Source organism: Peromyscus maniculatus, chromosome 9 (assembly GCF_049852395.1).
Source record: "Peromyscus maniculatus bairdii isolate BWxNUB_F1_BW_parent chromosome 9, HU_Pman_BW_mat_3.1, whole genome shotgun sequence".
Lineage (NCBI taxonomy): Eukaryota > Metazoa > Chordata > Mammalia > Rodentia > Cricetidae > Peromyscus > Peromyscus maniculatus.
Window position 1 is genome coordinate 52,267,564 of NC_134860.1, and position 12,199 is coordinate 52,279,762.

General features: G+C 43.2%; 1 protein-coding gene across 13 annotated transcripts in view; it reads right to left on the reverse strand.

Annotated features, from left to right (window-relative positions):
* Acin1 (apoptotic chromatin condensation inducer 1) overlaps positions 1 to 12,199 on the reverse strand; it is a 46,556-nt gene that overhangs the window by 19,707 nt on the left and 14,650 nt on the right. For all 13 annotated transcript variants that reach the window (XM_076544995.1, XM_076544993.1, XM_076544994.1 and 10 more), the window contains 3 exons: positions 6,683 to 6,771; positions 2,830 to 4,104; positions 2,048 to 2,266 (listed from right to left, as the gene is read on the reverse strand). In XM_076544995.1, the coding sequence (XP_076401110.1) occupies positions 2,048 to 2,266; positions 2,830 to 4,104; positions 6,683 to 6,771 (1,583 nt within the window). The remainder of the gene's footprint in view (positions 1 to 2,047; positions 2,267 to 2,829; positions 4,105 to 6,682; positions 6,772 to 12,199) is intronic.

The window sequence follows — 12,199 nt, forward strand, 5'->3', positions numbered from 1 at the left end:
TCCTCTCTGCCCGTCAGCCCCACCTATCCTTTCTCCTGCCTTGCTATTGGCTGTTTAGCTTGTTATTAGACCATCAGGTGTTTTAGACAGGCACAGTAACACAGCTTCACAGAGTTAAACAAATGCAATGTAAACACAAGTAACATAGCTTAAAAAATATTCTACTATAGTGAGGTACTTAGGACTAAACCTAAGGCTTCCTGTTGGCTAAGTATGCACTCTACCATTGAGTAAACACTTCCAAACTTCTGTAACCCACAGCCCCTTTTTTGAGACAGGGTCTCACTATGTAGCCCAGATTGGATATGAATTCAAAGCAATCCTCCTTAGTACTAAGACTACAGACCTGTACCCTTATGCCTAGCTCTAGAATCTTTGTTGTTGTTGAGACAGGGTCTCTCAGTCAGTAGCAGTGGTGTACTTTTTTTTTTTCCCCAAGACAGATTTTTCTCTGTGTAGCTTTGTGCCTTTCCTGGAACTCACTCTGTAACCCAGGCTGGCCTTGAACTCACAGAGATCCGCCTGGCTCTGCCTCCTGAGTGCTGGGATTAAAGGCGTGTGCCACCACTGCCTCAGTGTACATTTTTATTCTCAGCACTTGGGAGGCAAAGGCAGGTGGACCTCTGAGTTTGAGGCCAGCCCTGTCTTGGGGGGAGAGAGGGAGAGAGGGAGAGAGAGGGAGAGAGGGAGAGGGAGAGAGAGAGAGAAAAGGCCTCCTGTTTTGGAATATTATTTTAAGATGAGTTACATTTGTTTTTTCTGTGGAATATTTGTTTAATGATGCAAAGATGTGTTGCATTCTTTTATGTTGCATTTACTTAACTCTGTGAAGCTGTGTTACTTTGCCTGCCTAAAACACCTGATGGTCTAATAAAGAACTGAATGTCAATAGCTAGGCAGGAGAAAGGATAGGTGGAGCTGGCAGGCAGAGAGAATAAATGGGAGGAGAAATCTGGGAGAAGAAGAAAGAGCAAGAGAACAAGGAAAGGAGGATGTCAGGGGCCAGCCACCCAGCCAGCAGAGAGTAAGAAGTAAAGAAAGGCATACAGAAATAGAGAAAAGGAAAAAGCCCAGAAGCAAAAGGTAGATAATTTAAGAAAAGCTGGTTAAAAACAAGCCAAGCTAAGGCCAGGCATTTATAGGTAAGAATAAGCCTCTGTGTGTGATTTATTTGGGAGCTGGGTGGCGGCCCCCCACAACCCTCCCAAAAGAGTAACAGAGTAAAAAAAACAAACAAACAAAAACCAACAATAGCCTCTCTTTTGGGGTAGATAAATGGAAGGGTCCTGAGGAAGCTATCTAGAGATTAAAACTGCTGTTCAACTTTACACAGAGCTTTGACTAACCATGGAGTTAAGAAGGTGTATGTGCACCCCATGGTGTGTACACCTATGTACACATAAAACAAGTATGTTAAGAAGAAAGGGCAAAGCAAGGTTGGGGGGAGAAGAAAAACAAAAAAAAGTGGTTACACTTGCTGCTCTTGCAGAGGATGAACGTTCAGTTGCCAGCACCCACATGCAGCTCACAATCATCCTTAATTGCAGTTCTAGGGGATTGGATGCCCTCATTTATCTGCATTCATTCTGAATACATTCATGCAGGCAAAATACACACACACATAAAACAAATCTTAAAAAAGGTCAGCAAGATGACTCAGTTGCTGATGACCTGAGCTCTGTCCCTGAAAACCACATGGTGGAAGCACTAAAACTTGTCCTCTGACTTCCACATGTGTGACATGGCACATATGCCAAGCCCCAATCAATCAATCAATCAGTAAATGGTTTGAAACAAAAAAACCCAAACCAAAAAACACAATTAAGAAGTGTCCTCAACGCTCTGCATTTGACTCTTGTCCAGAGAGGATTTTGAATTTTATAGTGAAGACAAATGTGCTGGGTGCAATGGCACACACCTGTAATCTTAGCACTTGGAGGCCAAGGCAGGACCCTGAGTTTGAGGCTGGCCTGGGCTATAAATCAGGATGCTGTGTCAAACACTGAACAGTGGGGAACTGAAGCCTAAGGGGCTGTAACAAGCCTACCTGCTCAGGCTGTAACCTCTGGATCACATGCTTTTGCTCTGGCTCAGGCTGACTCAGATGCCTTCCCCGGACAGAGGCTGAGGACGGGGGAGTCTTCTCCTTTGGTTCAAGGACCTGCAGCTGTGGCACTGGTGGAGCTGCAGCCTCCTGACCACAGGAGGGGTCTTTGGTTTCAGTGTAGCTGGTGTTGCTGTCTCTGGAGACTCCAGGGCTCAGAGACTACAAACACAAGATAAAAAGGAAAGTCACTTTCTATGGCAAATACTTGGGAGGGATATGATGAATGACGGATATTCAAGAGACCACTGACTTTTCTAGCTTTTACTCACCCAATACTCTGGTCTTTTTAATTTTTTTGATAAAGAGACTTAAGTCGCCAAAACAGGCATTGAATTTGATATGTAGCCTAGGATGACCTCTACCTCCCAAGTGCAAACACAGTCACGGATTACGAATACTTGACCTTCCTCTAGATCATTTTGTCTCGAGTCTACTCCCATTTAAGTGAATGATCTCCAACTACTTATCCAACAAATTTACTAAGTTCCATCCAGGGGCCTATGCTCTCAAGTAGCTTGTGTTAATGAAAGAGAAATGTATTCAACATGCTTTGTACTCAAAGGGGTTTAGAATGGACAGGGATCCCAGTAACTCATGCACTGACTCTAATGAAGGGAGGGTAAACAGTGGAGACTAAAGGAGGACTTTTCCATCCCTGTTAGAAATCATTACAGGTTATTCTGGGTTTCAAAACCATTAGAGACAGGATTCTCCATACTCACTTTTCTGCTGCTGCTTGACGCTGAACGGGAACGGGATCGGGACCGTGACCTGGACTCTGATGTTGACCTGGAGTCCATCTTGGGTCTACCATGAGGGTTGGCGTGTACTCGTGCTTGGGATACATCTCTCTGTTTAGATCTTGGAGATGACTGTGGGTGGGAGGCTGAACTATCAGGAGAGCGAGATCTGGATCTAGAGCTAGAGGATGAAGGCGAGGAGGACCGGCTAGAGGAAGAGTCAGCTGACTGTTTCAAACTATGGTCTGGGAAAAGAGTGTGGGAATCTCTTCTGCCCTCCTGTTCTAAAGACTGCTTTTTCACAGGTTCCTCAGGGGTCCCTTTGGTGGGTGCTAACTCCTCTACTGTTGGAGGGAGGGAGTGAGCAGATTTTTCAGGCTCAGTTTCAAGACCCTTCTGGGCTGAGTATTCAAACAGTGCACTTTTCTGAGCCAGAGGCAGGACACTCTCATCTGACACTTTCTCTGCTGGAGATTCTGCTTTGGTGTCTGGAGTACTGGGCAAAGGCGACAGGCCTCTCACCAGCTGGACAGGATGAGGAGACATTATCAGCTCCCTCCTTTCAGGATCTGTATTACGAGGCGATAACTGAATGAGGACAGGGGGTGCTGGGCCTTCCACTGGCTCTATCTCTTCCTCGTCCCGGAGTTGCATATGAGTTGGAGGAGATGACGCTTCCTTCGTAAGTAAAGGCGGGGGAGTTTCCTCTTCACTGACTGTTTGCTCTGGCGGAAGCACAACGGGGGCCTTCTCTAGGTCTTCAGTGAGTGGAGGTGGGGAAGGAGACTGTGATCTTTCCTCCAAGCCTTGTGAAGACTTGACTTCATTAGCTTCCTGAAGGACAGACACTACTTGTGTGTCTTTCTCTTGCTGCTGTCTGGCCAGGTGACTTCTTCTAGCTTCTTCCTGGGATCTCGTAACCCGCCCTCCTTTCTCTAACCCACCCCCTTCCTGGGATCTTATCATGTGGGGCTTCTCATCTACCACCTTTTCTGGTTTTGCTCTGGGCATCTCTTCTTCTCCCTCTTCATCCTCCAACTGTTTCAGGATTGGTGCCTCTGCCTCTCTAGATTTCTGTCCCTCATCTACCTCTTCCTCCTCTTCTTCTTCCTCCTCCTCCTCCTCTTCTTCCTCTTCTTCTTCCTCCTCTACTTTTAAATTTCGATCTACTCTGACTCTCAGGTTTCTAGATGGTGTTTCTTGATCTTCTTCCTCCTCAGCAGCCTGGCTGTACTCAGAGAGTTTAGCTGCTCTTGCCTGAAAGAAAAGATATACAGTGACTTCCAATGTACTTGTTCACAATGAACAGAGGAAAGAGAGCATCTCTTAAGGTACTCTCAGGAAGGAGAAACTGAGTGACACACTTTCAGCAACAACAGCTCACAGGGGCTCCTTAGGGAAATCAAAGTAGAGGAAACAAAAGGAGCTCAACAATGAAGCTGCTTCTGGATCGGTTTTTTAGCTTTCGATCTCTTTTTATGTATTTTAAAAAGATTTATTTTACTATTTATTTACGTAAGTGTGGATTAGCTACGTGAGCACAAGTGCTCCAGAGGCCAGCAGAGGGTACTGGACTCCTGGGAACCAGAGTTTCAGATGGCTGTGAGTTACCTGTGGGTGCTGGGGCTACAACTCCAATCCTCTGGAGAGCAGCAAGGGCTCTGAACTGCTGAGCCATCGTTCCAGCACCAGCTTCAACTTTGGTGTTTGTTCTTTTGAGACAGGTTTCTCTGTGTAGCTTTGCCTGTCCAGGAACTCACTTTGTAGACCAGGCTGGCCTCAAACTCACAGAGATCCGCCTGATTCTGTCTCCCAAGTGCTAGGATCAAAGGCATGCGCCACCACCACCCATTCCTAGCTTTAAATTTTTAAAGGTTTATTTTATATGTATGAATATTTTGCTCACATGTATATAGTTACACCATGTATGTGCCTGGTGCCCGAGGAGGTCAGAAGAGGGTGTCTGATCCCCTAGAACTGGAGTTAAGGATGGTGGTGAGGTACCACTTGTGTGCTGGGATCTGAACTCAGGTCCTCCACAAGAACAATCAGTGTTCTTAGCCACTGAACCAGTTCTCTCCAGACCTGACTTTTTAGCTTCTAACGTCTGGACAGAATATCTTAGAAAGCAGGGGGGAGAACTAACCTACTGTTATTTAGTAGTATTTATCATTTTGACATTTTTTTCCTTTCTTTTCTCTTTTAGTGCAATACCACATCCTGCTTCTCACCTTCCTTCTCTTTCTCTCTCGCTTTTTTTTTTAAAGGTGTGGAGGCCAGAGTCTGGCCTTCTTTTTTTTTTTTAAATAATTTATTTGTATTTTATGTACATTGATGTTTGCCTACATATATGTCTGTGTAAGGGTGGAGCAGAAATTACAGACAGTTGTGTGCTGTGGGATAGTCTGTATATCAAATCTGTTGCTCTGATTGGTCAATAAATAAAACACTGATCGGCCAGTGGCGAGGCAGGAGGAAGTATAGGTGGGACAAGGAGGAGAAGAATTCTGGGAAGTGGAAGGCTGAGTCAGAGAAACTGCTAGCCGCCACCATGACCAGCCGCATGTGAAGACATCGGTAAGCCACAAGCCACGTGGCAAGGTATAGATTTATGGAAATGGATTAATTAAGCTATAAGAACAGTTAGCAAGGAGCCTGCCACGGCCATACAGTTTGTAAGTAATATAAGTCTCTGCGTTTACTTGGTTGGGTCTGAGCGGCGGTGGGACTGGCGGGTGACAAGAGATTTGTCCTGACTGTGGGCCAGGCAGGAAAACTCTAGCTACAGTTGTGAGCTGCCACATAGGTGCTGGGAATTGAACCCAGGACCTCTGGAAGAGCAGCCAGTACTCTTAACCTCTGAGCCATCTCTCCAGCCCTCTCTCTCGCTTTTGAGATAGGGTCTATTATGTTACCCAGGGTGGCCTCAAACTTAGAGCAACTGTCTCTGTCTCCCAAGGGTTAAAATACAAGCGATTACTGCCCTCCACTGTCATATCTTTGCACAGTCAATGATAGTCATAACTTTACACTATGCCTATATTTCCCCACTGTTCTTCCTTAACATTATTTCATATATTTTTCAACTGCTCTATGTATTTATTAGCTATAGTTAATGCCATAATATAGTTTTAATTGAATAATTATGCCATATCTTGCCTTAGTATAAATTTAAGAATATAGTCTAGCCTATTAACTTTAAATATTTATTTTTTTTTATTTTTAAAAATTACATTATTTGTGTGTGGAGCTAAAGAGGACAAATGGATGGGAATTGGTATTCTCTTTCTATTATAAGGATCTCAGAGACTGAAATCAGGTTAGGAGGCACCTTACTCACTGAGCCCTCACATTTAGGTTGTTTTTTTTTTTTTTTAAGAATGATTTATTTATTACGTATACAGTGTTCTGCCTGCAGGCCAGAAGAGGGCACCAGATCTCATTACAGATGGTTGTGAGCCACCATGTGGTTGCTGGGAATTGAACTCAGGACCTCTGGAAGAACAGCCAGTGCTCTTAACCTCTGAGCCACCTCTCTAGCCCCACATCATATTACTATGTTCACGTCAGGCATGGTAGCACATGTCTCTAACTCCAGCACTTGGGAAAATCAGATAGCAGGTTCCAGTCAGACTGTCTCAAAAAAGAAAAAAGTTAAAAATGTACATATTTGCTCAGAAGTCAGAAGGTCAGAGCATATCTAAATCACGAAACCCCAGGAGTAACATTAGATGGCTACACAGCCATCTAGAGACATCAACTCTAGAACCACCTGTGATGGCCGAGGATCCAAAGCACTGTGGAAGCAGCAACTGTGATGTAGGGACTGCATTACCTGTCTAACCCGGGATGAACGTCTTTCTCCTTTCCTTGGTTTCTCATCATCTGATTCACCTTTTTCTTCAGAAAAAGAGGAGCTCTTTCCTATCAAATGAAAGAAAATCAAGTCACATTCATATTTCTAGAATCATGACTTTCTAAAATCCAACCAATCATCACCTACGAGCTGTTTAGTAATATATTTCCACATTTCTTTCATATATACAATCAAGACTACACAAGTCCCAAGGGTTCTTTTAATAAGTGGATGTTTAGGAGTATTTCAACACCTCAAATAACTCAAAAGTGAAGTAACTTCCAGGAATTTTAAACTGTCCAGCAGGGGTACAGAAATACAAAGTGTACCTATTTCTATAATGTCTTTTGGTATTCTGAAGCAGAACTTGAGACTTTACCATTCTGAAGCCTGGAATAGTCACTCACACCTACAATGTCAGCACTCTAGACACTGAGGCAGGAGAATTGCCATACATTGAGGCAGGAGAATTGCCGTGAGTTCAAGGCCAGCATGAGCTGCTACATGTTGAGTTCCAGGTCAGTCTGGACTACAATATGAGACTCTGTCTCAAAAACACAAAGCCAAGAAGTCTTCATTGCTTTGTATCCACTTAAAAAGATTAATTTATGTGTGTAGGTGTTTTGCCTGCATGTACATGTGTGCAGGTTTTCATCTTGTGCCTTCAGAGGCCAGAAGATGGCATCAGGTATCCTGGAACCAGAGTTAGAGATGGTTGTGACCTCTATGCAGGTGCTGGGTACCAAACCCAGGTCCTCTGGAAGAGCAGCCAGTGCTCCCAACTACAGAGGCATCTTTCCAGTCCCTATCACACTGTTGAAAAATGTGCCTGGTACTATTACTTGTTAGTACCTCCCCCCCTTCCCCAAACACTGGGAATGAAACTCAGGACCTTGAGCATCCTGAACAAGTACTCGAGGGGGCTGGAAAGATGGCTCAGTAGTTAAGAGTGCTGGCTGTTCTTCCAGAGGTGCTGGATTTGACTTCCTGCACCTGCATGATGGCTCACAACCATCTGTAACCCTACTTTCAGGAGGTCTGATACCCTCTTCTGGCCTTCCTGGGCACCAGGCATTCACGAAATACGCACGTGCGTAGGCACACAGGCAGGCAGGCAGGCAGGCAGGCAAGTAAAATATCTACACATATAAAAAGTGAAAACAAAAAGCAAACACTCTACCTTTAAGTATACCCTCAACCCCTCCTTCTGGCTTAAGATGAGGTATTGCTATGTAGCTTAAGCTAGTCTGGATCCTTCTGCCTTGGATTCCTGAATGCTAGATTTTATATGTTTGACCAAAATATTATGAGTAAATACATCAGTCAATCTGTACAACCATAAACTCAGGAAATGAGTAAGAATGTTTTCTTTTTTAAAAAAGAAGCTAGGGATACAGCTCAGTTGTATGGAGTGCTCACTTAGCCAAGTGTCAAAGACCTGGGCCAAAGCTCTCAGGGAGTAAAACAAAAAATGTTAACAGACAAATTCATTCCAGCTAAATGAACCGGGCTTTAGAACTCGGTCCTCTTGACTACGTTTTACACACTGGAGTTCAAGGTAGAAAATTTTCTTTCTTCCTTTCAAAAAAAAAAAAAAAAAAAAAAAAAAGAAAGTTTGAAAACTACCAATCTAGCCGGGTGGTGGTGGTCCCAGCACTCAGGAGGCAGAGGCAGGCAGACCTCAGTGAGTGGGAGGTCAGCCTGGTCTACAGAGTGAGTTCCAAGACAGCCAAGAGACTGTTACAGAGAAACCCTATCTTGAAAAACAAAACGAAAGAAAGAGAGAGAGAGAGAGGCCGGTGGTGGTGCACGCCTTTAATCCCAGCACTCAGGAGGCAGAGGCAGGTGGATCTTTTTGAGTTCGAGGCCAGCCTGGTCTACAGAGCGAGATCCAGGAAAGGCGCAAAGCTACACAGAGAAACCCTGTCTCAAAAAACCAAAAAAAAAAAAAAAGAAAAAAGAAAAAAAACTACCCATCTAGACCATCTAAGGAAATCCACATAAAAAAAATTTTTTTTCACATTCTACAAATGAAACTATGGAAAAATCACTTAAGTAATTAGAGTCTCAATATCTGAACTAAGAAAGAGAAGGGTGTGACCTGGACAGTTCCTATTTCTTACCAACATTGTAATACTATATGAGAAGCATAGCTCAGTGGAGAGTGAGCTTTTAGCTCACATGTGGTACTAGGTTGAATCTCCAATGTGAGGAAAAGAGGTATAATGGTTAAGAACTAGTTTAGAAAACAACATGGTGGCTGGAGAGATGGCTCAGAGTACTGGCTGCTCTTCCAGACAACCTGGGTTAGATTTCCAACAGTCAAAAGGTGGCTCACAACCAGCAACAACTCCAGTTCCAGGGATCTGATGCCCTCTTCTGGCCTCCATAGGCACTGCAATGTGGTGCCGACACATAGGCAGACAAAATAAAATTTACAAAACAGCGTGGGGAGTATTCATTAGAAGAGTGTGCGGCTTACAAGGAGAGTGCTCATCTAATAATGCACAAAGCTGGGGTCTAATGTCCAACAGGGAAGGAGAGCAATGAAGATAATCACATCCCAAACACTTAATTAGTTAAAATGGGCTTAACTTTAGTTTTTGTGTTTTCTTTTTTTTCAAGACAGTTTTCTCTGTAGCCCTGGCTGTCCTGGACCTCAATCTATAGGCCAGGGTGGCCTTGAACTCATAGAGATCCACCTGCCTCTGCTTCCAGAGTGCTGGGATTAAAGGTGTGCCCCACCACTGCCCAGCCTGGGTTTAACTTTAATATAGTATAAAAGGCATAATTTGGGTCAGAGATAAGGCTCAGCTGTTTAGCAGGCACAAGGCCCTAGGTTAAGTCCTGAGCACCAAGACACCCACAAAAAGAAAGTTCAAACCCCACACAAAGCATGACACTACATTTAAACTAGTGTTAAAGGATCTCTGAAATGATACAATTTCATACCTGAGTCAATAAACACTTGCATTAAGGTGTTTTTGTTGTTTACAGGATCGATGTGACTCACAGTGACAGTCCAGACTCTTGCAAACATTTGAAGCATCCTAAGATGCTATTGGCTGGACTATACAATTCATAATTCAATGATCTGGAATAGGTTAATTTATAAAGTAAACAAAGCTAGAAGAAGAGATGATTGTTTTTCATACATGTTAAAGCAAACCTCTCACTGGGTGTGGTGCTAATGTGTTTAATCTCAGCACTATAAGGCAGAGACAGGTGGGTCTGTGGATTTGAGGCCAGTCTGATCTACTGAATGAGTTCAGGACAGGTGGAATCACTTAATAAAGAGATCCTGTCTCAAAAAGAAAAAAAGAAAGAAAGAAAGAAAGAAAAAAGCAAGGCTCCTTTGACAGAAGAAAAGAAACAAATTAATTTATCTTTTAAGCAAAAACAAGGCCAGGTATGGCAATATATGTTTATTATCCGTACATAAGAAACGGAAGGAGAATAAAGAATTCAAGGCCACCCTGGACTTCATGGTGACTGAAGGTCATCTGAGATGGTAAGATTGAGATAGTAAGGCAACATCTAAAAAACACAGGACCTAAAGCACTTGTGTAACATGGCACAGGATCTGGGTTCAAGGCCCAGCACTGTTAGAAACACCAAAGCAAAACAAACCACCACTAACAACAACAAAGAAAGGCAATAAAGTTGTGTATAAAGTTGGCCAGAGATAAACGACTTTAGAGCCAAAGGCAAGTTTTATTAAGTTGTAATTTACAAACATACCCAAGTTTAATAAATCCATCTCCACCTACTGTAAACTGTAGGTTGGTCTACTGTACATTATTTTGGATACCATACCATAAAACCTCAGTAACAGGATTCTGGGTAATTATTTCTTTAGAAGTACTAAGGGGTCATCAAAGAGATCTGGGAAAATAGGTAAGCTGATCAGTTTTGACCATCACTGTTTTATAAAAGTCATGAAAACTGAAAGGGACCTTCAGAATGAAACAAGGAATCACTAAAAATACAAAGCATTGTATGGAGATGAAGGATAGCTTCCTAATTAATGGAAGGTGTTATCATGTGATCCATGCCTGGGACAGGTGGTATATTTCATTTCAATACCTGATCACATGAATGTTTAAAGTTAGATGTTAATACATGTAGACATTGAGCACTTTACCTAAAGGCAAACCCAATGCTACCAACAGGCTAATGGTAATGGAAATTCAGGGCTTGAAAAAAGCTTTTCATTTCCAAGACGTCCAAAGCCAGAAGCCTTCAGAAGAAAGGGAAAGGTGGCTGCTAGACAGTGAAGGAGGCCTTAAAATGAAGAACAAGTAAGGGCTTTAGAAGAGTAGTTTGGGGGCTGTTTTTGGATACAGAGAATCGCTATGTATCTCAGGCTGACTCCAAACTCTCCAAATTCCTGTTTTAGCCTCCTGAGTGCTGGGATTATAGAAATGTGCTGCCACACTTAGCTGCAAAGTAGTTTTTTTTTTTAAATTATTATTATTATTATTTAATCTCAGACAAATCCCTGGAGAGGATTTACAGGACCCAAATGAGTTATCTATGGCTCACAAAAGAGACTGCTACCAAGGTACCCTTATACATACATAAGCAGCAACAACAGAGACCTAGCAATGAAGCCAAACCTAAATATTACTCAGCCTTCTAAGGAATTTGTTTGCCAAATCCCCTAGATTCTCAGCATCCAGAGTGAGAAAAAGGAGCAGGGCTACAGATTCTCTAAGACAAAGACTGGGTAGGAGCCCTGAGGGCTCTGTTAAAGATGTATGATGGAGGGTGGAGGGAAGAAACCAATATTCTCAGCATACATTTTAAGATGTTTTTCACCAGGCGGTGGTGGTGCACGCCTTTAATCCCAGCACTCGGGAAGCCGAGGCAGGCGGATCTCTGTGAATTGGAGGCCAGCCCCGTCTACAAAGTAAGTTCCAGGACAGCCAGAACTGTTACATAGAGAAATCCTGTCTTGAAAAACCAAAAAAATTAAATGTTTTTGTATTTTTTCCTAGACTGAGTTCTTAAAAACCAACATCTAATGGGGCTGGAGAGATGGCTTAGCAGTGAAGAGCACTTGTTCTTCCAGAGGACCCTGGTTAGTTCCCAGCACCTACATGGTGGTTTACAACCATCCCTAACTCCAGTTCTAGGAGATCTCATGCCCTCTTCTCACCTCCGAAGGCACCAGGCACACATGGACAAATACATGCAAGCAGACAAAATAAATACCCTCATAAATCTTAAAAACACAACAATCTTTCTGTAGGCTTTTCTTTTCAGCATATAAGGAAGAGTTTACTAGGATACAAGCCACAGATCCCGATAAAACACAACACTGGGAAACTACTCTTTTGGTTAGTCATTTATACATCAGATTAGTCAAGGAAATTAATTGGGAGATTAAGAAGAACAAAAAAAGCAGAGTCCCAGGACTCACACTCCCCAAGATTCACAGAGCAGGACCCGAATTCATGAGTAAGTAAGTGCCGGGCAGTGGCGGCACAAGCC